Source organism: Misgurnus anguillicaudatus, chromosome 3 (genome assembly GCF_027580225.2).
Source record: "Misgurnus anguillicaudatus chromosome 3, ASM2758022v2, whole genome shotgun sequence".
Classification (NCBI taxonomy): domain Eukaryota; kingdom Metazoa; phylum Chordata; class Actinopteri; order Cypriniformes; family Cobitidae; genus Misgurnus; species Misgurnus anguillicaudatus.
This window is the reverse complement of record NC_073339.2, coordinates 32122755-32148775: the sequence shown is the minus strand read 5'-3', so window position 1 is coordinate 32148775 and position 26021 is coordinate 32122755. Positions and strand designations below refer to the sequence as shown.

Sequence of the window (26021 nt, the reverse complement as noted above, 5' to 3'; positions counted from 1 at the left end):
CTGGAGAATTGACGGACAAAATATATGTTTTTCTACATATATTTTGTGTACACTTCCATAATGTACTTTTAGTGCCTTATTTTCGCTACACAGACTATACAAGTCTGAATTGCTTTGGTCAGCTTGTTACAATCTTGCTGGTGCGTTTGGTCCATCAAACATTACCTGTACCGAGCATGCTTTTAGATTCATTTTAAGTCAAGCCTCTTTAAACAACACTAATACAACGTGTGAACTTAAAAAAGTACCTTTATTCTGATGAACCAATAAAATTATGGCCAATATTTACAAATAATTACTTCTTAGTTTCACATTACAACATACGTAAATTGATAATTCACAAACAACATTCACTCATATGCACATACACAGAGTAACCTATGACCCTGTATTAGGGTTTGATGAATGCCAGACAATTGAACATTTCACTTAAAATAACCCTGAACAACAGTAAAACAAACAAACAAACAAACAACCAAAAGTAGTAATATAATATTAACAATATAATTCCATTAGAAAATCAATATCAAATCACATTTATTTCCAGTTTGTCGACAGATCTTAATAAAATGAAAACCCAAAAAGAGTGAAATCAAGTGGGATGACATCTTTGGCAAATTTGGTTTCGCAGTAAATACATTCAAATATTAAGACAACACACGACACGCAGAGAAAAACACCAAGATTTATTTACTACTAGAAAATTCAATAAAAAACATACACATTTCTTAAAGAAGCAGTTCAGTCTTGTTGCAAATAACTATTTCCTTCACCTTTCTATTATGTAGGTTGTTTCATATCTTGTTTCATGTTTTATTATGTTTTTGCAATGCTTACCAAAGAATACTTTTAAACCGGGCATCTCTAAACTTGCCGATGCTACAGTTGTGATATTGGTCTAAATGTTTGTCTTTTTTCTTTGAGTATTATCAAATTTGTCAAAACGTTTTAAACTTTCTCAAAATCTTTAATTTTCAAAAACTTTGTAAAAAATACTTGGGAAAGAAACAATTAGCAAGTAAATACAGAAGGAGCTTCCGATTGTACACAGAAGGCCACAATAAGGTGATAACCAAGTCGTTTCAAGTCTGCTTTTTTACTGGGAAAAGTTTCATGTTGACATAGATGTACGCTCTCTGATTTAAGAATCAATACATCATAGAGTGGATTCCTGTGGTAGGATTATGAGCAAAAATTGTTTCCCTATTTGGAAAATGAAGCCCTCTTTTGAAAGACACTAATTACCATTTTATCTAATCAATTTTTAATTGAGGAAAAGTGTAAACCATTCAGATGGTAAACTTTGTTAAGGTATTTATAATCTAATTAATTTTGCCACATTTTGTAAATGACCCTGAATGAAAAATAACACATTAAATGACCCTAAAATAAAAACTTGCACTTTTGCAAAGTTTAAACAATTTAAAATGCATGTGATTCAAATAATGCACCAAAGTAAACATATGTGCAATTAAGATCTAAATTAATTTAATTAAATGCCAATATGGTGCTTGATATTTATCATGTTACTTTCAAGTTAACAAAATTATTATTAATTACACAACCATAATCTTTCAAATGAAAATGGATGATTTTCTGAATAGTAAAGCGAGGCGATCTATAGCCAACTTGTAGAGTTCTTAATTCTGATGGCATTGGAAAAGAAGGTTGGGCAGATCTGATAAGATTATAGGTGCACCAGCGAGACAAAGAAAGTCAGATGGAGTAGGGGGTGGAAATAAGGAATTGAAATAGGAAGAGATGAGAATAAGGGGTGTTCGATTTTGATGGCACATCAGGTTTTGATCGTGCTGATGGGGAGGTGTGGCATATTCATGCCCTGATAAAGGACAAAAGGGGACTGTGTGTGTGTGTGTATACTTTGAGCTAACAGGAATTTTCGATTTGAGCAAACATGGTCTGAATCAGTTGTAGAGTAATGAAGCGAGAAGGTATGACTGACATATTTATGCACGTATTAAACTATTAAGCATTAAAATGTTTTCATTGTAAAGGGACTTCATTTTAACATTCACTTTCATTATAAAATGACAGAATAAAAAATGTGCCTTTCTGTTCTCAAAATATGTTTTTTTCTGCAAATTAATTTTAAAGTGATTTTCTTGGCTACACATTTTATAATCAGTTTGCTTTGAGTTTAAATTTCTTGGCAGCTTTGTATGGGTAATGGAGGGGAACCAGCAAGCAATTGCTGCCATTTAACCATCTATGTTAACTACACTGTAAAAAGTGAAAGATATAACTTAAAAATTACTTCATCTGGTAAAAAAAGATTATTTTAAACTGAAATTTTATAGGTGAATTTTTTTGGTTGACGATACTTAATTTTTTTAAGTGCTACCAATTGAAGTAATTTGTTTAAGTAGATCCGACTTTTACTTTTTACAGCGATAGGATAGTCTGGCTATGAGTACCCCATTTCTAGCCAAATAAACTTGAATTTAGTTGAATGTCAAGTCGGTAACACTTTACTTAAAGAGGTGTTCATAAGACTGAGATGACACGTGCCATAAACATTTTATGCACATTTATGACAACTGTCTTTAAGTGTCATTTGTTCAATTATGTCATTTTTAATGTTTGAAATGTCTTTGTTATGACAACTTGACATAAACCAATACATCATAACTTATCATTAATCTGTCGTAAACATGACATAGCAGAATATTTATCAAACTTAAAAACGACCTAGCTTTATGGGTTAACATTACATTAAACTGTCATTTAAATGTCATTAAGTGTTAATACTATGTCAAATAATTTTAAATACCTTAACAAAATGCAACAGACACGTTAAAATATTATACTTAATTTTATGTATGTGCACAATATATAAAAAACTAATAGAACTTGTTCTTCCTCACACAGAGGGTCTGAAATTCTCTGACATAGAAGAAAAAAAACATTTAATTAATTAATTGAATGTAATGAACTGTTTTCTGAGCGATATGGACCGAACACTGCATGGCTTAACCCATTATTGTTTTCATTCAATTTTAGTCTCCAAATGCAATAAAATATAATTATACATTTTGTTTATTATTATTATTATATGATTGATTTTATTTGTTAAACAAATAAAAACTAAAAAAAAAAAAATTATGAACTGAAGAATTTTCATGACGTTATTATTAAACAATTTGACAGAGTATTAACACTTAATGACATTTTAATAACAAATTATGTTTGTATCACTGTAGTTGAGGTCAAGAAAAATATTTATGACGCTGCTATGAAACTATATATGAGTATTAACATAACATATAAATTCAATTTGTATCAAAAAGTGGTAAACTGGTAAAAAGTGGTCAGTTATGTTATCTTGGTAATGTCAAGTTGACATAACAAAGACAAACAATGCCATCTTTGCATTAAAATGACACAATTGAATGAATTGCACTTAATGTTTATGAAGGTGTCATGTCAGTCCCATGAACACCCCTTTAAGTCAAGTGTTACAGCAAAGTCAACAGTAATTACAAGGTGTTTGGGGTAATGTATTTATTTATTTTATATCATTTATTTTTGAGATAAGACGTCTATTACATTTTTACTGACAGCCCAAATTTGGCCTTGTTTTAGCCTAGACGTTCGTTGTTTGGACATCAATTAGACATCTTTTAAATGCAAAATCGCTTGCTGGGTATAGAATATAATGTTGCATTTAACAGATTATTAACTAACGTGCATGTTAAATAAAAAAAGATTTTGTTATATGCATCATCTTTTCGCCTTTTCCAGTTGTTATTTGCTCAGATTAGTTAACTAGTTTAGACAACTACAATAAAACAATAAGTTATCAGGGTTTTTTAACATATATAAACAACATTGTAAAAAAAACTGTGATCAGTGGCATTGGTTTTTTGATTGGTTGGTCAAGTTCTGATCTCATTACATCACGCCGACAGTTTCGTAATTTAGAGACGCGTTGGTCATTCTGAATGACTCGGTAGAAAAATAAAGGCACTGTCCTTGACTTCAGCTGGTGTATTTCAGGTTCATAATGCCTCTGACTAAAAGTTTAAAAGGTCAAAGTTCACCAGTAGTCATTAGTGGTGAACGGCATCAAGGGTTTCTTTAGAGTTGCATAACGTGCAACTTGTATTCTACAAACAAATGTAATACTATTACTATATTACAGATCAGAGCAACAACATAAAATCATAAAAACTATCAACTTCTGTGTATATATATATAGATACTGTATAGATATATACTGTATATTCATAGGTTTGTAATTTTTTACTTATTTCACATCAAGTTTTGGTGCTTGTGACTCACTACTGAAACTACAGTGTTTTCCTTTTGCTACTAAGCAATGCACAGTGTATTGAAAAAAAAAATCAATAAAACCAATAACTGGAAACACTTGTCACATACAATAGCTAAATAAAGCACACTTTTTGTCTTTTCTCATCCACTAGAATCTAAAGTTAGATATCAGTATATCACTCAATAATGATATCAAAAGTTCTTGTCATCGTAGGTGATATATGCACAGGATATTCAGACGGACAAACAGATAGGCTGTACAGCACGATGTTGCTACATAGAGAGTTTGGTAAGGCCTCCACCTTGGTCTCATGCATTGTCTTGGCGCAGAAGAGAATACTTAAAAACAAATGAACTGAGATATTGTGAACATAAAGTCAGTTTTAGTTAACGAAATCTGTCTTTTTGTGCTTTAAGAGTGTCTTATTTGCAAAAGCGAATAAAATCTTTGGGGAGGTCACCTTTAGAGACAGACACTAGGACATCATTTCCCGTTGGGGAAATGAGCCTAGCTAACAGTTCCCCCCTATCTATACAAAAAGAGTTTGTCTGTGATTCGACGCTTGCACCTAAATCTAATAGGAGTGAACCATATAACATAACCAGACACATCTTTCGCAGCAACATCTTTAGCTAGCATTGGAGCATTTGTTCGCAGTAAACTTTTACACAGGTTTATATATATTACTCTCCATCATAAATAGCTATAAATCTTACCAATGTACAGTTGAATAAGGGTATTCTGTACATATGTAAATAGTATTTATCTACACAGAGCGAGGAGAGAAGTATTTAAAATGCTGATGCTCTCATACGTAACATATGCTGCTGTTTTTCCAACATATCACAAGTAATGACTGAACCACAAACATTATATCGAGTCTTTCTGTTTTTAGCCAAGCTAGATGCTAAACCCCCTACTTATTCAGTTCATTGAAACCAGGAAAACAAAAAAGTCCATTATGATTAAATGGTGCTTAAAAAACATTTTGGGTTAAATATACTTGTGCTTACTCATCAGGGCCTTTTGGTAAAATCTCCCCTTACTGTAATTACACTACCATCATTTTCCTAGAATTTCAAGTCCTGTGTCTTTCATACTGGCTACTTTTAATGTAAAAATGCAAATATTCCTACCTGAGTTATCTGTCCAACTCTTTTGAATTTGCTATGTAAAATGTTTTTCTCCAGAAAACTATTCACTGCTCTGGTTTGGTCTCACCAGATTATGTCGCCACATTCAAACAGTCCAGATTAACACGATAAAAACAATATGAACTCAAATAATGCAGATCATCTCAAGCTGCCACTGTAGTAGATTGTCTGGTACCAACTCCCATCACCTGATCATCTTTACAAAAGCAGAATCCATAAGGATGCAAAGACGATAGGACAAGAAAAGCTTTAATGAGATAAATCAAACCAAGCTGAGACCACAGAAGTCAGGGTGTATGGGTGTAACTTTGCACTAATTCAGACAGAAGTACTGATTTGAACATTGATTGTAACTGGCAGGAAACATTGTCACCTCTTCGTATTTTCTCATTTTTCCATCCTGCTCCTCCTTTACTCCTCTTCCATGTATAGGCATGTATATAATCCATTATCAGTGCTCTCTTTGCATTTCTCCCACTTTGATTTCTTGTCTATTCTGCCTGGCTGGTCAGTGGCGATCGTAGGCAGTGCCAGTTGCTGTGCCAGCCGTTCCTGTCCCTCGTGTGGCTGGGCTATAGTAGTATGGAGATCCTTAAAGGGATATGAGAGAAGAAAAATGTCAGTCATCAGATACATAACACTTAAAGGGCCCTATTTTGCACCCAGCGCAATTGACTTTGTCAGTGACGCATGTATCATTCGTATTTTGCACCGGCACAGACGCACGCCGGCAAACTAGGGAATGAACTTGCGGTCTCTGGGCGGTTCAGCGCAAAAAAGGAGGCGTGTTTCAGCGCAAACCATCCCTGATGCTATTTTGCAGTTTCAAAAAACAATTGCGCCACTGACCAGAAAAAAACTAGTCTAAAGTCAGTGGCGCGTTGCGTGTTGTTCATTATGCTATTTTAAGGGCGCATGCTTGACCATAATGTATAGCGTGCACAACGTGCACACACTTTGCTTATCTCATCTACACAGATGCAACAGTTATTTTTGCAAATCATAAATTGTTACAATAAAAAATATTAAGACATGAGATAAGGGAAATCATTGTGGTGAGCATTGTGGTGATAGTTTTCATTTATTGTGTGGCTGCGTTAAAAAATTATCATGCAAATAACGATTAAAATATTTTCATAAGTTTGTTGTGTGGCTGTATTACGTTTATTTTATGTAAATAATAATTAAAATGTTTTCATAAGAAACCTTAATGTATGTGAACTTGATTTGTAAGTGTACTTTGGGGTTGGACTGCTTGCGTTTCTTGGCTTTCAGCAGTGAGGGTGGACGCAGCGATGTCCTCTGCTGGCGTCAGGTCATGTGTAGAGGCAGATCCACCTCCCGTTACACGGCGTGCCCGATTTATGCTGGCAAGCTTGAGATACCCCCGTCTCCTGACATCATTGTAGCGCTTGCGGCACAACATCCTGGGGATGCCTGCTGATGAAACAATTGTGGCTATTTCCTCTCACGCCTGTTCAACCGACACTGATTTGGGCGGGTTTCTCCCATCCCCATACAAAACAACTTCTCTGTCTTTGACTGCTCTTACAAGAACATCGGTCTCCTCAGCTGTGAACCGCTCCTGGCGTGCGCCTGGTAAATCCGTCATAATAATAGCAACCCGCCATGGAACCTGTGCACTTGCGTTTAAAGGGAATGTTGGATGACGTTCTGATTGGTTTATTTGACGTTACGCCCAAACCACACCTATGAATAATGAACCTACCTTCAGACCAACCCCTTATTGATTTGCGCCTGGCGCAAGAGTTATTTCTCCCGTCGGGAAAATAGCAACAGAGTCACTTGCGCTTTGCCCTTGCGTTTCAGATCGTTAAAATAGGGCCCAAAGCGTTTAATTTTAGAAATAATGCATAAATAATGACAGAAACATTTAGTTGCAAAATGCTTCTCTTAGGGCCTGATTACACCAAACGCGTCTTTTCATTGTCCAATTGAATTAGTGGAGAGGCGGGCCTTTCGTTGTGGTGACAGAAGTTGTTTGAAACAACCGGACTTACTGTCTCCTGCGTGTTTTTGCACCTCTCACCCTCGATCAAGGTCAGAGCAAGCGCCCTCTTTTTAAAGTTTCTGCTAATATGACAGTTAACAGCAAAAGAGCGCTCACGCTTCAATATTTGATTGACAAGATAGCTGACTCGGTGGTTGCCTAGCAATATAAAAAGCCACGTCACACTGCTCTTTTTTACGGTACATTCACACGGGGGCGTAAGCGTTAACGCTTCTCATTTACTTTTAATGGGTGATGTCATGCGTTGGTTGCCGAACTGAATTGTAAATGTGTTGTCGTCGCGTCACTGGCGTTGCTCGTGGCAGAAGTTGAACACTTCTCAACTTTTCAAGCTTCAACGCGTGCGTCAGCCAATTAGATCACCTTATGCAAATAACCTAGTGCATGCTAGCCAATTACATTTATGCAAGACCGGAGCATGTGTTGCGGCCACTGGGATTGGCCGTTGGCCACGCTTCAGACAAGCCTTCCGTCAAGCGTAAGCGCTTTCACCTCGTGTGAATGTACCGTTAAAGTGACCAAAAAATGCAGTGCGGAGCGCCTTTGTTTCAAAGTGTTTAAAACGCATTTGGTGTGATTGGCCTTTTAAAAAATAAAGGTCCTTCACGATGCCATAGAAGAACCATTTTTGCCTAAACTGTTCCATAAAGAACCTTTAACATACAAAGAACTTTTCTGTTTAACAAAAGATTGTTTGTGGTGAAAAGGTTCCTCATGTTATTAAAAGGTAAGACAGGAATAGTTCTTCGAGGAACCAAAAATAGTTGTTGTGGCATTGCTATGAATAACCTTTTAGTACCTTTATTATTAAAAGTGTATCTGCTATTGGTTAGACCAGAGTCTGTGAGTTGCCCGCCAAACACATTCTATTATTAGACTCAATTTTAATGTTTATTTATTACATATTTTTTATTACATATATTAGCTTGGCTTCTTTTATGTATGTTAACATTTTAAACAATTATAAAGCATATTAACAAGTAAAATAAAATAAAATCAACAAGTAAAATTTTTTTTTTTGGAGTAGACTACATCAAAAAAGTAGCCCTCCAGGTTGTTTTATCCATTGTGTTAGCCCTTGCTCACAAAAAGGTTGTAGGACCCCTGGGTTAGACAATCCCACACCCACACCATGAGCCAATACACATACACCTTTGGAGGATTATAAACAGGTAAGAAAAAAATATTTTAAGAAATCTTTGGCATAAAGGGATGATTGTAGAACCAGAAATATCACCGCGAATAATCCTTTTAGAATAGGATAGGGAAGCATATTTAAATATTAAAAAATAAACATCTTTAAATGCATTCACAAACATTAAAGGGATAGTTCTTTGGGGAAGTATATATGCACTTTTTTGGACTTGAAGGACTTGGACCCCGTAACTTTACTGTTTAGCAACTGAAAGATCTAAGACATTTTCTAAAATAACTCAAAATGATGGACATATGCATCTCGGACGACTTCGGGTGACTAAATCATGGGTTTTATATCATTTTTGGCCGAACTATCCCTTTAACAGAGGAAGATCAGTCTCTGATCGATCGATCAGTCTCCCAAAATCATGTTACCTTTCCTAATATTTAAAATGACACGACCATTATCAGCTGATGACAGAAAACCTATTCTGGTCTATAAGACACAGATCCATCTCGATCAGTCCGTGTTGGCATTAAGTGCTGATGGACCCTTCAAAGGGGAGGTTTAGCAGGATTTATAGCTCTTTATTACATAGTGACAGTTGGCATAAGTGGGGGAAAACAGAAGTGTAACGGAGCGGAGGATAAAAATTAAAGGTACAGGCGCACTGCTTAGTCTTAGTTGTCGAAGGTAAAGAGTTTGAGATTGTGAGAAATGAGGCAGATGTGTGTGTTTGTCTTCACTGGAAGGAAAGATTATGCTTTCAGGTGACTGGTAAACTGGACTTATTATTGGTAATATAATATAGACACTAATTAATGCCTTTACATTTCAAAATAAATGACTTTTATATACTGTAAATGGATCTTTCTTTAGGGTGGTTCCTAGAACATTCATTGAATTTATTCATTACTTTTTCGTTTTACATTAACCTTACAAATTAAGGTAAATAATTTCAACTTGTTTACAGTGTATGTGCCAGCAGCTCTTTGTTCTTTGTAGTGTAAACTGTTGTGTAAACTGGTTTGTATTTAACTGAAAAAATATAAGAAAACATGGTTGAGGAATGTTTCACTCATTTTTTAGAGAAATTGGAAATGGTTCTTCTGTGGCATCTGTCAAATCAGGGGCTCTTTTTTGACAGACAAAGCAAACTTCATGAGGTCTCCAAGGAAAGCATTCTCCAATGGGAGAGATTAAGGTCAGTTCTGTGCTTTTCTCTGACACGCATAACTGTTTTGAAGCCAATGGCCCTTCACCTTGTTCTTGACTGACATGTCAGTCTGGGGTTTAGCTGATAGGGGCCAGTTTTTCTTTAAACCATTTCATTCAGTTGGCTCCAGTTGAAATACACAGAGTGTTAGCCTGACAATGTTTGAAATTGAACCGCACACATAGTAAAGGGAATCCTTTAGGGCAGTGGTCACCAACACTGTTCGTGGAGATATACCCTCATCTCGTGGCGTGGATGAGGCGTTTGGCGCGGTGCGGAAGACGCGATTCCGCCTCATTTGCGCGTCTAGTCCGCCAATTCACGTCAAACGCAAAATGCACCCAAAGCAAAATACACACGAATTGTGCTTTTTGTGCATTTTGCGTTTGATGCGAATTGCCGGCTGACGCCCGAGTTGAAAATTTTAAACTTTGTCGGGATTTCGCACCGCGTTAATCAATCAGGAGCCTGCTTGCTGCTGTGGCGGCAGCCCTGTCCGGAGTCACTTTTCAACATGAAGGAACGTTTGATATTTTCCGTGAGCAGTCGCCCGGAGCTATACGACACAAGTTCTTATTTCTATAGAGACAGGAATAAAAAGGACCTCGCCTGGAAGAGTGTCAGTGAGGACATTGGGCAACCTGGTAGGTTGTAATACACATTTCACTTTTGAGTCACGTGACGTTTATCAACCCGCGCCGTTTATTTTCCCCCTATAGTAAGGTTACCAAATACAAACTGGTAACTCTCTCGATAAATGCACAATCAACATCAGCCATCCTGCAAACAGACAATTGCATAGCACTTGCCCCTCCCACAAGAAGCGGATTTTGCCTATGACGCGCGTCGAATGCTTGCTCTTTCTGCGCGTCTACTTCGCTCTTTACACGCGAATGCATTCGAACTGTTTTGGTACCTGTAGGTTGTGGGGTTTGGCCAGGAAACAGACCCGATGAAGCTGCTCTCTCTGAACCCAGTAAAGAACCATACTCCTGCTGGAACACTGAGAACAACACAAAATATATTAGTTGTGATGTCAAACACACTCTTAAAATAATGGTGCTAAACAAAGCCATAGAACTACACTCTTAAAAAACAAGGTTTTTAAAGAGCCCCTGTTTTCCGTTTCATGATTTCACATATCTTTTGGTGTGTAAGTGGGTGTTAGTATACGTTAATGATCTGCAAAGTTACAAATCCCAGTTATTACCTCCAACTGAAATTTCTTTTCTTGGACTACAAATAACGCAAGATTGTAGGCAACAGTTTACTTCCGCAGCTGATTGACATGGACTCGTTGTACATTATCATAATTTTGCTCGCTTCTGATTCCCAGCCTGTAAGTAGCCTATGTTTTTATATTTAAAGTATTTGCTACTGCCTATTCAAACCATGAATCAAACGTGAGTTTTGAGCAGTGCAGAGTAGTGCTTGTTGTTTGTCGTTTCTACGATCACATGTGCAGACATGGTTTTATGTTTTAGTACTTTACCAATCTGTTACGTTCTGCTCAAGCTGCACTGACAAAGTTGATCAATCAGCTGGGTCATCTGCATTTTCTGGATCAGATTTGGCTCGTATTGATATGGTAGTAAAGAGACGATTATATCTCCTGTTGTGTGCTATTCTTTCAAATATGCTAAGGAGCGCCCCATTATTCGGCCAATCACAACACACTGGACAGTTGGCCAAGCGAAGCGCACCGCACTTTTTAGAACAATGAGCTTTGTACAAATCAACACGTTTCAGAAAGGCAGGGCATAGAGGAGCAACAATAATGTACGGAATGTGAAAAATAATGTGTTTTTGAACCAGAAACTGTACAGAAAAAATACATTGTATTACACCAAATGCACAAAATAATGTTCTTTTTACCAACATAATAGGGGCTCTTTAAAGGGTTCTTTGTGGGGATGAATGGTTCCAAAAGGAACCTTTAACATCTGAAGAATCTTTCTTCTTCACAAAAGTTTCTTGGTAATAGAAAAACATGCCATAAAATATGGCGGCAAGTGACTTTTTTTTCGAGGGCGCACAATGCGAAGTTCGTCACGTATCGTCATGTATGTAGCCCGTCATGTGTGTGGTTCGTCATTTCAAAATATGTGTTTGGGCGTGTCGAGTAAACCTATGTGCATCATGTGTCTTGTCAAAATAAGTGCCTGCTGCAGACGCGTCTAAAGGGTTTATGATAAAAGAGACGCTCGCATTTGCCAGATAATCTCATGCATGATCAGAGTTTACCGTGTCTTGCGTGTATTTTGTGAACGTGAGCATCTCTTATCATAAACGGTTTTGCAGCAGGCACTTATTTTGACAAAACACGTGATGCACATGGCCCACACGACACGACAAACACACACCTTGAAAACACAAGCAACACACATGACACTCCGAACACATATTTTGAATTTGCGCCTCAGAAGAGCAGTCACGAGCCGCCACTGGTTCTTTGGCTGAAAGGTTCTTTGAAGAACCAAAAATGGTTCTTCTATGGCATTACTGTGAAGAACCTTTTGTAGAACCTTGATTTTTAGGAGTTTACCTACATTTAAGATTTTAGGTGTGTACCCACTAAAAATTTTTATACGCCTGACTCCCCAAATAAAATCACACCAAAAAAGGACAAAAACATATTTATTTCCATGTCGTTCTTAACATGTTTTTTTTATTATCTGTTGAACACCAAAATGTTATGTATGAAAATGCTTTCTGGGATTTTTGTCCTATTTATTTTGAAAAAATATTTTTTGCATAAAATTTTTATTTTTCAAAAAACATTTTATTTTTGCTCCATGACATTGCAGATATTTATGCCTTTAGTTTCAAGGATTTACCTAGTAGGCTGGGGTTTGCGAATCTCCAGGACTCATTGTATGTAGAATACTGAGGATGGGAATAAGGGCTGGTGGAGAAATCTCCTCCTGAAATACATCAAAAGACAATAGAAAAAGTTAGATATCCATCTAAAATGGATCGTTCAAACCCTTACACCGAGTGAATTTTACGTCCCACACTGCGTGTCCCGCGTGCGGGTCTAAAAGGTCCAATTGGTTAGATGGAAGTGTCGATTTGTGACACTTTTTCTCCTCCATTGCCTCAGTGTAGTTTTCCCTTATCTCTCCTTTTCTATCTCTCTCCTTTTCCCATCTTCCTCATTCTCTCTTTCCCCTGGGGAACTCTTTCCCTTTTCTGGCTGTCACAAACTCAGAGGCCCCGTCTCTCTCCCTCTCTCTCTCGGTCTGTCGGTTCTGCCTGGCTGGTTTTGTGCCCCCCTCCCCTGTGTGTCAGCCCCCCTGCTGAAAGAGAGAGAGCAACAGAACGAAAGAGAAGGTGAGGAGAAATGAGCAAGACACCGTGGGATAAGGTGAAGGAAGAGGGTCCATGGGAGGAAGGAAAAGCACCACTAATCAATTTCTCACAAATTTAGAACGGAAATATATAAAGCCATCATATCTCAATGCTTTAAATAAGGAACATAAAAGCTTAACTTTTTATTAGTACTATGTGGATGGACTTTTATTTTTATGATATAAATGTACATGTTATGTTAATTTAGATTATATTAAAAAAAGTGCCTGTAATGAGGGAACTTTATTGTGTTACTTTAAGTGTCTGTTAAATTGTTATTTACAGTATTGTTACGGTATTTAATAAAAATTTGTAGTATCAGTTAGTAGACTCTAAATTGATACTAAACTAACAGAAGCAAATTAATAAAACAGAAATACATCATTACTTTTTATTACTTTAAGTACATAACCACCAACTCAAAAATGAACGAATTTCATTTAAAACAATAAAATTGTATCTTTTTCAAGAGATACAGTACATTTATACAGAAAATAACAATAAACTTGTGTTAATCACTAGAATGAAAATGAGAGAGACACTAAATAAATATCTGTACATTTATGCATGTATTTCCCTTGCATGAGAACATTAAGTCTATTGTACATTTTGAAGTCGTATACTTTATAAAAAAGTAGAAAAACAGAATGAAGGTAAACAACATTGGATGCATTTCTAAAGTTATACTTTTAACCTTCAGTGTGCTTTTAGATGGGATCGTTGGCATGGTTACCTTGCCTCCGCCAACCCTGCGCTCTGTGACTACCGCGTGTCAGATTACTTGCAGAGGGTGCTCATGAAAGCAAGGGGGTTGACTTAGAAATGAAGTGGGAAAGAGAAATGGGGTGTCCCCAGTGAGAGAGATGGGTTGCAAGGTCGTAAATGCTTGTCAAAAGTGGGGGAAACATGGAATAGTCAGTTGGAGCCCGATACAAGACAAGGTTACGGATTTCGCAGAGATAAAGGACCCCAACAAGACCCTCCGAGTCACTGTGGCAACAGGGAGTGGGTAGATGGAGACACTGCTTTGACAGACTAAAGACACGACCGGAGACATGTTGTTGTTGTTGTGTTGTTTTGCTTTGAGCTTGTTTTGCTGTGTTCAGGGAGTTGATGCGAGGGCTGGTGATGTTTTTGCTAAGGTTTGCATATGGTGTTGTGTTCTCAATAGCCATCTTTCAATCACTATAATTTTATGCGCATTTTAAAAAGCCCGATTTAAATTAAAAATAATCTTAATTCACTAAAAAGTTTTTACCACAATACCACAGTCAGTCGCATTGACGCACGTTATCCGCATTTGTTTGTTATTCTTTTTTTGCGAATTTTGAAAAGATTCGCTTCACGTTCAGATGGAAACCCAGCTACTGACAGCTTTCCTAAAAATCTATCCTATTCCTAAAATAGGAATTATCCCAATTTATCACCTCGCTTTGCAGTAGCGCAATCGCAACAACTTGCACAGCAACCTATGTATCGTGATACGTATCATATCGTGTAATCTTGCCAATACACAGCCGTACTACTGTAAGTTAATAATTATATAGTAAAACACATTATAGTTTAGTATACCTTAGTAACATCTGAGAAAAATATTTAAAAACACTGATCAGCAGATTTTGTGAAAATTAATAGTTGTGTCATTCTCTAAATTTTTGGCCACCCCTGTATAGACGGTTTCAGCAGTAACAACATAAACAAGCGGCTTTCGTGGAAAACACGTAACTTCCGGTAAACTCCGCTGAGAATAAATACCAACAAAGTACTTTAAACGTAGTTTATTTATATAACAAGCAAAATAATCAACACACAGATTACCTAGGAAACCAAAACATTTGTTATTTTCGTTGAAGTATTGTTTAAAAGTTCAGTTTAGCAACTAGTCAGACCATTAAACAAACAGAAACCGGAAGTAAAGTTCCAACCAGATGCGTAATTGCGCCACCGCACGTGCGTCCTATGAAACGTCTATAGACGGTTTTGATCGGATGCACACGTTTTGTCGTGGAACGTGCCTGAACTGATGTGAACTACCTGATTTATTTATCGGCCTGGCTAGTGGCTAAACTGATCTCTGCGAAGAGGTTTGGCAGCCATGCAAGAATTGAAGGACCTGTAGCTAACATTGTATACATTCATTTTACACAGTAATGTAAGCTCAGTGTAACAGTTGATATGCGTTAGATATGATATGAACGAAGGTAATTTACTTGTCATTTATTTCCCTTGTTATCAGAACAACATGATACCACAAAGTTCCGTGGGATAGTCACGGAAAAAATTCTGTGACTATGCCACGGAAATTCATGAGATCAGATTGTATCAGAAATATATTTATTGTTGTTATTGATTCTATGTGGTAGTCTACCAGAAGTTGCGTTTAGTTCACAAAAGCCGTTTGTTTGTGTTGTTGCTGCTGAAACTGTCTATAAACTTCCTTTCCGTGGCATTCTCACGGATTGGTTACTCAACTGCTTTTTCCTATTTTTAAACCATTGTTGCTTCGGTTTAGGGTTAGATTTGGTGTTTGTGTTAGTATGTCACTTTAAGTATTGGTTTATACTATTTTTTCTGATGTATTCTTTTATATTTTCTAAACTTTAAACAATTGTCGCCTGGCATTGGGGTTAGAGTTGGGTTTGGGTAGGGATGTCATTTTATGTAAATCTAACCCTAAACCAAAGCAACAATTGTAAGAAAATAGGACAAAACAGTTGAGTAACCAATCGGTAAGAATGCCACGGAAAGGAAGTCCGTGGCAGGGCAACGGAAAAATGTGGAGATACGTGAGAATGTCACGGAAAGTGAGCAAAAAATTCTTTGACTATGGAAATATATTTATTGTTGTTATTGATTCTATGTTCTATTGATTCTAGGCTACCGGGAGTTGCGTTTAGTCTACAAAAGCTGTTTGTTTATGTTGTTAATGCTGAAACTCACATAAACTCACAATTTATTAAAAAATGCAATTATGAACGGACACAAATAATTTTTACTTTTACAAATGCAAATAATTAACTGTGTGTTGATCTGACGCATAAGACAAACAAATTCAATGAAGAAACCTGCACATCGAAAAACAATGCCAGAGGGGTAACCTGTTCGTTAAAAAAGTAACGCTGCGGGCGCTGACCAAACGTCAATATGTGGCAATTTGGGAGTGAGAACGGGCCTGTTTGTAAATGTGAATTTGCTGGTTAGAAATTTCACCTGTATTTCTGTGCTCTGAAGTCGCTTGTGGATTAAAAAATATCTAAAAGAAAGGAGGCTTAGAGAGACCGCAGGAGAATGAATGAATTAGTCAAGGGTCAGCGATGATTCTCATTAAAAACAAATTACTGATGTTGAGAAGGGACAGCTGTGTGACTGGAGTCTAATAGTCCAGCTACTTGCTGAAGACTCAAAGCCAGCCCACCCGCCCCACACTCTGCCAACCACCCAACCACCCTTCCCACCCTCCTCCATCCCATAACCCCCTGGGAGTGCTGTCAGCCTGGCAGATGGGGGGAGACAGGAAGTGGCAAAGACAAGACCCCCTCCCACTGGGACCTCAACTGAAATAAAGCAGAGGTGAAAAGATGGGGTTCGGGAGGGTGGTTACAGCCGGAAGGAAGATAAAGAGTGAGGGTGTCACGTGTACGACAACTGGTCATTTTGTCACTCACTTCATTTATTTTTATCATTATGTACCTTAAAACATTTTTATCTGGTTGGCACTTTTTAGTATGAAGATAGCGTAACTATTACAACAAACGTATGAGCTGTTAGCTCATACAGACCAGGTTTGAATCCCTTCTGGGTCATGTCCTGATCCAACAAAAAAAATAAAAAAATAAACTGGGACTGCCCTTTTATGCATTAATGTAAAATCTGAATAAGTACACTTTATAACTGATGGACGGGTGCGTGCCCCCATGATCCGATACTGGATATGTAGCTTTGGAGTGTATGCAGGTGAGACTCACCGGGTACCATTCCTGTGAGGGAGGGTGTGGAGTAACTCCCCTGCCCAGTCGGAGGAACGTGTGGGGGATAACCAGGGAGTGTGGTGCTGGCCAGGTCACGACCTGTGAAGATAAAAGACAATTTCTAGAATGAACAGCATCAACTCTTCAGGGATGTGATTATTGATCGGACGTCTCAGTTTCAGTCACCATAACCCCTTATAAAGCTATTTTATTTATGCTGTGTAATTGCTTTTAACCCTTTTATTCACTCTCAAAAAAGGTACAAAAGCTGTCACTGGGGTGGCAGCTTTTTATAAAGTACACCGTATATATTGATAACAAGTGTATACATATCTGTGCCTAAATGGTACATATTATGACATTTCAAAAGCTTTTGTACTTTCATTTGTGCATGGGATCCTTTTGAAAATTTAAACATGCAACAAATATTAATTGTTATGATGATCTTTTGAACTTTATGAATTATGAGAAGGACTTAAAAATGGATAATTAACATGTAATAAACATGTTATTATGGTGTAATAAGACAACAATATCTCTTTTACAAACTGCATGATCTCACAAATTTCCGTGGTATAGTCACGGAATGTTTTGCTAATTTATCCGTGTCATTTTCACGAATCTCCGCATTTTTCTGTGTCCGTACCACGGACTTTCTTTTCTGTGTCAGTTTCACATTGCCGCTTTGGTTTGGGGTTAGAACGACTTTCTGTTACATAAAATGACATTAGAAAAATGCGGAGATCTGTGACAATGACACGGATCAATGAGCAAAATATTCCATGACTATACCACGGAACTCTGTGAGATCATGTTGGTTAATTCCCATAGACCCTCATGTTAAAATGCCCAACTTTACAGTGGAAAATAATTTGTTTACAGCCTGGTACATAAAGTGTTTTTGGTCTATATAGCAAATTTTGCCCTTCATGACAACTGGGAGGGGTGTGAAATTGTTTGTTTTTTTTGTTACTCATGCGTTTCGATTATTTTTAAGCCTTAAAGTTTTGCATAATTAAGGGCGTAGCCACTTGAGTGACGGGTGAACCAACGCTATCTCACGAGAACTCGTACATATTTTACGAGTTGGCTAACTCGTATTAATAAATACGACCACATTCGTAAGTTTTGGTACGATTTGTCTTGACCCCTGTGATGTTAGGGTTAGGTGCGGGGTTAGAGGTTCGGTTTCGTTGTAGTTTTTTTTTTCATGAAAATCGTACGATTTTGCACAATTAACTTCATATGAAATGATGCGAATTAGCCAACTCATAAAATATGTATGATTTCTCGTGAGATCAGGCTGGGTGAACTGCCACTGCTGTCACTAGAGTCGAGCTAGGCGGGCATGGTTTCAGCAACCAGCCACCTCAGTTTCACCCATGTCCTGTCTTTAAAGGAATAGTCTACTCATTTTCAATATTAAAATATGTTATTACCTTAACTAAGAATTGTTGATACATCCCTCTATCATCTGTGTGCGTGCACGTAAGCGCTGGAGCGCGCTGCGACGCTTCGATAGCATGTAGCTTAGCCCCATTCATTCGGTGGTGCCATTTAGAGATGAAGTTGGAGGTGACCAGACACATCAACGTTTTTCCTATTTAAAACGAGTATACGAGCAAGTTTGGTGGTACAAAATAAAACGTAGCGCTTTTCTAAGCGGATTTAAAAGAGGAGCTACATTTTATGGCCAACATGATCTCACAAAGTTCCGTGGGATAGTCACGGAATTTTGTGCTAATTTTTCCGTGGCATTCTCATGGATCTCCGCATTTTTCCGTGGCCCTGCTACGGACTGTCTTTTTCGTGGCATTCACACGGATTGGTTACTCAACTGCTTTTTCCTATTTTCAAACCATTTTCGCTTCGGTTTAGGGTTAGATTTGGTGTTTGCGTTAATATGTCACTTTAACTATTGGTTTATACTATTTTTTCTGCTTTATTCTTTTATATTTTCTAAACTTTAAACAATAGTTGCCTGGCGTTGGGGTTAGAGTTGGGTTTGGGTAGGGATGTCATTTCATGTAAATCTAACCCTAAACCGAAGCGAAAATGGTAAGAAAATAGGACAAAACAGTTGAGTAACCAATCCGTGAGAATGCCACGAAAAAGACAGTCCGTAGCAGGGCCACGGAAAAATGCGGCACCCTCCCTCTCCCATTATGAGAGGGAGAAGGGGAGCGGACTTTTCAGGCGAGTCGAAGTACTCCCAAAAGTGCTATTACGCCATAAAATATAGTTCCTCTTTTAAATCCGCTTAGAAAAGCGCTACGTTTTATTTTGTACCACCAAACTTGCTCGTATAACTACTCGTCTTAAATAGGAAAAACGTTGATGTGTTTGGTCACTTCTAACTTTATCTCTAAATGGTACCATTGATGTATCAACAATTCTTAGTTAAGGTAATAACATATTTTAATATTGAAAATGAGTAGACTATTCCTTTAAGCTTTAAAAAATGCTCTTCACAAACCAATGGGTGACATCACGGACACTACGTCCATATTTTTTACAGTCTATGTTTGAACCCAGAATACACAAATACTGAAAATGTATACCTTTTAAAAGCAGAGTGCTTGATTTTTGAAAAACACTTTGGAAAAGAGAGTCGTGCCAACTACCAAAACACACTTGTAGCCAATCAGCAGTAAGGGGGTGTCTACTAACCGACATCGTTGCTTGGGTTGCGTATGTGTGGGGTGGGTCTATCAAATGAAGGTCCAGATTCTATTGGGGTAGGGGCGTGTTTGTTTAGGTGATTTTAAAACTCAACATTGGCTTTCTGAGATCACGCACCCTGCCTTTAATGCACTCTAACTCGCTTTGGATAAAATGCATGAATGTAAATTTAATCTGGTGGTTTAAACTTACCTAGAAAATGTCAATTTTTGACCTAAACATGGGTAGAATTTTTTTTAAGCAAAGACAAATCTATTCTACATATATTAAATCTGATTTAAAAGAAGTGTTTAATTGATTTTACATTTCTGCTTATTTGAAAAGCAATCTTGCTTTATTACACACACTTAATAACATGTTTGTTACATATTTACTATCTGTCTGCAAGTATGTTTGACAACTCAGCATTTAAGTGTTTGAACTACATTATTCATAAAGTTTTACAATCAATAGAGAGTTCACATAACAAAGCAAATCAAGCAATAAGCTATGCTGGATCTTATAAAATCAGAGAGATGACACCTTATGAGCTTAGTAAACTAGAAACACCCTGTTTAACTATCAGCCATCTCACTATACTGTATGTCAGGTATACATTTGCCCTGGTAATAAGGTTTTTGGTATAAATATGCATTCATGTATGACAGCACTGTTATGAACATCACCAGACATACTGTATGCTCGATAATGGATGTCATGGCACATTCAAAGAAACAAATGTTTTTGTAAAAAAAGCTGTAATTTGATGCAGTACTCTCCAAATAAGTGATCAGATCAGAGAAAGTGCAAGTGAAAAAAGTTTAGTTTGATACATTCATTGGCTGAGGTTGGCCCTTTGAGATTATCCATTAGTGTTCATTAAAAAACAGATAATACTGGACTGATGAATGAATTAATGGAAGATTTAACTTGTTGTCTATTTCACTATGATCACTGTGCAGTTTCTAAATTTAATTCTCTCTCACTTTCTCTTTTCTCTCTCTCTCTCTCTCTCTCTCTCTCTCTCTGTTGTGTGGATGTATAACTGTATTAGGCTACATGACATGGCTGTCAGAGTGAATCATCTCTCAGTCTACACATGGTGCTGATCTGTAGACTGCAGCCCATTCATCATAATAAACACTATCACCGTCAGTTCATCCATCCCCTTCAACACAGCTACCGCTTAAAGCTCCACAGGGCCTGTACCTCAGTGGTTGGGGGGTGACAACTGAATGCTGGGAAGAAACTTTTTATCACAGATTAAACAGGGATGTTGTTTTCAGAGATGATAAAAGTTGGAGTATTATGGAGAGTGGAAAACAGGTGTTACATTCTTTATACAAGCACACTTATATCACAGTGGTTGATTAATATAAAAAAAATAGTATCACAACGTTTTGTTAAACAAAGGTCATGTTAAAACTGTTGGGACACTTTTTAGCATTTATCATTTATTTTTGGTTCTTTTAAAAAATTATTTTATTAATATGTTTTACAGTTTTGTCCTGACATACTTCCAATCATTAAATGTTAAAATCTACAAAAATATTTACTACATTTGAAATATGAATTAAAGATAACCCATTTTAATATTTATGATAAGGAAATGATTTACTTTGTAAATAAACAGACTACAGCTGTTTCATAGGACTCTTGAAAATAAAGGTGCTACACGATATCATAGAAGAACCAATTTTGGGTGTACGGTACATTAAAGCAGTGGTTTTCAAACTGGGGGCCGAGGCCTCCAGGGGGCCGTGAGATGGTGCCAGGGGGTCCCCAGTTGTATGGCATTTTATGAAATACATTAATTTATCATGAATTCTGTGTAATTAAACCTAAAAAAACAAGACTACTAACCAAAAGCACTACTTTTTTGTATAATTTAATGTTTTTTTTATTAAAATGTTGAGTTTTAGAACAGTTTTTGTGACAAATTTTCTTTGGGGGGGCCGCAAAGGAATGCACCGTACATAAGGGGGGCCGCACGCTGAAAAAGTTTGGGAACCCCTGCCTTAAAGAACCTTTGAAGTACATTTCTGCTCCACAAAGGTGTTTTTGTATAGAAAAAGGCATTGTGTAAAGGTGCTACACGATGCCATAGAAAAACCATTTTTGGCTGTATGGTACCTTAAAGAACCTTTAAAGTAACTTTTTTGTATAGAAAAAGGCTCTACAGACAATAAAAAGGTTAAAACTCACATAACACACGCTGTTTCTGCATTTCTGATGTTAATCTGGAGTACCTATAGTGTAGTATTACATATTTTATATCTCTGAAGAGTCTTTAGTTTAATCAGATTTATAAAAGAAAGATTAGCTTTACCAATTCTTTCCGATAACGTACGGAAAAAATGAAGAAGGAGGAGTTACTAGCGCGGGAGGTGCGAGTACGAGTCATGCAACACTGTTTAACTTATGATTCACTACATGTTTGTGTCATTTATATAATATGGACGCGCCTATTTCCAACATAAGACAGAAGTCTTACTTACCGCATGCAACTTATGACCCGGTTGGGAATTTTCAGTGAAATCCAGTGCATCAAACACACACGCAAAACTCCGCTGCTACCCCGTATAATAAACTATATCCATTGTTTCCATAAGGCTGACTTTTTTCTCCTTACATCCAAAAACACACTTCTTCTTTCGTGGCATTTTTGAGTTTTGAAATTAAACAAAGCTGTCGCGTGATGTGATGTTCGTAAGTTCTAGCATCTCCCGCTTGTTGATGGGTGAGTGGGGTTTTCCAGGGAAAGTGCCCATATAAAGAAGTGATACGTATAGAAACCCCTGAAACGTCTGCTGCTTTTTTGACACTTTGCCTACGTTAAGTATTAGGAAACAACTCTATAACTGTGTTAATAAGTCAAAATGCATGAAATACCATTGAACCACCCTTTAAGAAATAAATGGTTCTTTGGGGAACCAAACATGGTTCTTCTATTAAGAACCAATTGCATCACCTTTATTTTTAAGAGTCTATACTTTGGAGTTAATTAATATATTAATATTAATATATTATGTTTTAGTTGAATCTTTAGGAACCAATGTCAACTTGTCAATTTAAAATATCAGTCCAGGGGTGTAGCAGCCATTTGTGTGGGGGGACATCTGTCAGGTAACAAATAATTAATGTACATGTATGTGGCTAGCACCATGGTATGAGGTTTAATTTCCCAAGAAAGCAAATACGCATATATTGGTGCTTGGATGCACTATAGCTTAGCTTTGTATTAAAGCCTCTGCCAAACACATTACACATTGTGAATGTAAAAGTCTACCAGATTAAACGTATCGAAAGAAACACCCTTACCAGAAGGAAAGGGTTAGGAACAGAGGCATGTACAAACTCTCTTTTTTTCTCTCTCTCTCTGTTCTGCTAGGTTGACATGTTAGAGAGTCGTCTGTGTTAGGAGACAGTAAGACATTAGTAAAGACTGGATACTAATCCACTCCGGGTCAGTGAACAGGGCAAAAATGAGAAAGACATAGGGGGACAGACAGAGAGAAGAAGAGCAGACAAGGACTGGTCCTCTGAGAGACATTGTCAGCAGACTGAAGAATGAAGCAGAATAGACGTAAAACTTTTCCTGTCTGTGTTTTCAAAGAAGATAAAACTGGTAAAATATGTGTCAGAAACGAGATCTGGCAGGTATCCAACATACTCTGACAAACTGCTCAGTGATCAGTGCACATGCGGTCGACACACGTTTGAGTCTGGCTTTACATCCCCTATCATGTCCTATTTGTACTGTTTACAAAAGGCTTATTTGTTCATAGACAACACACAAACAAAAAACGTGTGCAGGATAGATAAATGGGCTTATATAAACACATTTTCAAGTTATTAATATCCATTTCCGGCAATGTGGATCAGTCTAAATAGATATGGCATATACAGAAAAAAGCAACAAATTAAAAGTGTCATTTTTTCCTTTTATCATAGTTTATGCATTATTGTATAAAAGCCTTTATATGTCTAAATGTGTCTACATAAATATTCATAATTTAAAGGGTAGAAATTAAAAATGGAGAGTATAAAATGTTCCTGTGTGATCTGACAATAGGGGGCGACACTACACTCTATGTTCTTAAAGGGTTCTTCAAACAACCATTTTTGTTTCTTATTTTTTAAAGTCTGTAGATCCTTTTTCACTACAAAATCTTTTGTGTAACTGAAGGTTTATGGAGCCATATACAGCCTGACTTTTAAGATTGTATGCAAACATGAGTAACCCCCTCTTTTATTCATTCTCCCGTTCAGTACTCACACACACACACACAAGCACGCACGCGTGCGCACACACACACACATTGTGTGTATGTACAGGTTTCGCTCTACCTTGTCAGATGGTGCCCAAATCCCAATCCCATGATTCCCTCGTTAGGGCTCCTGTCCAAGCAGCTCTTAATTAGGGTTCCCTTACTCCCCAATGCAGTGAGAGAGTGAGGGAGAAGAGGAGACGTGTATATAGTAATTACATCTCTCCATCCACTTTCAATGTCCCATAGGATATAGAGTCTGAATCTGAATCACTGAGCACTGTTTAACAGGTCTGATAACACTCCCACCTCACCACTGAGCAACCTGCAGCAAGCTAATTCACAATTAAATGATTCGACTTTATTTTAACACAACCGCTAGTCATTTCAAGCCTCCTATATGCAGTCAGCTGTGGGCCCCCATATTGTCGACCCCCAAATTGACCATTTTAGGCCCTTCTGAAGGACAAGCTGATCTCAGATCAGCAATATAGTGGTAATAAGCATGATATTACAGTATGTCATTTCATATGGCATATATAATTTTTATATAAAAAGAAGTTTTCATAACCATGCGATTTACATGGGTGGGTGTTTTGACTTAATATTAGAGTATATAATTTTAAAAACCTATCTTCCAACCCATTTGATTGTTTTGGTTGTTTGTCTATTCCCCCAATTGCGACCAACAGACGCATTTACTAAATTAGCACCTCTGCCGGCAGCAGGTGAAACTTTGGGGAATCGCATCTTAGCTTATTAAATTGAGCTGATTTCAGGATTCACCTGCTCATTTTCCAGCTACCCAAGAGTTTAACACTTGATTTTTACCATTTTGGAATCCATTCAGATGATCTCCGGGTCTGACGAGTCCACTTTTAGCATAGCTTAGCATAATCCATTGAATCTGATTAGACCATTAGCATCGCGCTCAAAAATGACCAAAGAGTTTCGATATTTTTCCTATTTTTCCTATGGTTATTTTAACCCAACTGCCCATGGTTGCATAACAACAACCCAACATTGGGTCATTTTTAACCCAGCATGTGTTCTGTCCAATATTTACCCATTATGGGTCAAAAATAACCAAGACATTTTTACAGTGTGGTTCCTATATTTTCTAGTATAAGATTTTGTTATAACCACTTTTTGTGCCTTTTTAAGTTTTTCATCAGCTTGACTTATTTGTGATAATATTTTGCCCCGACTAAATAATGTAAATAATGTAAAGCACTCCTGCCTGTTGATGCCCCAAATGGTTTAGGGAAGCAACCCATAAGAAATGGAATGTATCACATGCGATCATTGAAACTATAACCAATTAACCGATTAATTGGTTCATGTCAGTTTTAATGTGCATTTGGTGTTTTCTAAAACAAAAACAAACAATTTTGAATGTCAACTATACAAAAATGTACAGATAAATATACAGACATTTAAGAAGCAAAGAAATTTTATATGTATCGTCATACATATCGCTTTGCTTACCGGACACTAGTGGATATGATTGAGGTCCGGCAACGGTGGAAACCAACTCTGCTCCCGTCTGATTGCCCAAGCTGTTCTTCATCTCTTCCAATCCACCAGCCAGAGATGCCATAGCTGAGTAATCAGGCGTCTATAGAGAGAGATTTCATTAGGTGGCTATAATGGAAGAAAATCAACACCATGACATCACTTTTGATATACATTACCACACATCTTGACTATATGTTTTCTAGTGAATTGTGGTGGCCAGGTGATGCATGTGGCTGACCTCAGACTGACCCTGCTTGTGTGCTTTCACGATCAATTACTTACAATGATACCCCCAATACACAGCCACAGTGATTCATCTCCATTGGTGGTAATGGGGTTTGTCACTCAGGTGTGGATGTGGTTGGATGGCAGATTTTAGGAAGTGGATGTCACTTCTGTTTTAGTGTTGAATGAGGTT

At 37.3% G+C, this 26021-nt stretch overlaps 1 protein-coding gene across 3 annotated transcripts in view; it reads right to left on the bottom strand.

Moving 5' to 3' along the window:
• Positions 1-231: 231 nt before the first annotated feature.
• The window catches only part of pax5 (paired box 5), a 63269-nt gene continuing 37479 nt past the window's right edge, over positions 232-26021 (bottom strand). For all 3 annotated transcript variants that reach the window (XM_055205492.2, XM_055205495.2, XM_055205494.2), the window contains exons 7-11: positions 25574-25703; positions 17151-17252; positions 12672-12758; positions 10751-10837; positions 232-6039 (exon numbers count right to left, since the gene is read on the bottom strand). In XM_055205492.2, the coding sequence (XP_055061467.1) occupies positions 5957-6039; positions 10751-10837; positions 12672-12758; positions 17151-17252; positions 25574-25703 (489 nt within the window). In that variant the 3' untranslated portion in view covers positions 232-5956. The remainder of the gene's footprint in view (positions 6040-10750; positions 10838-12671; positions 12759-17150; positions 17253-25573; positions 25704-26021) is intronic.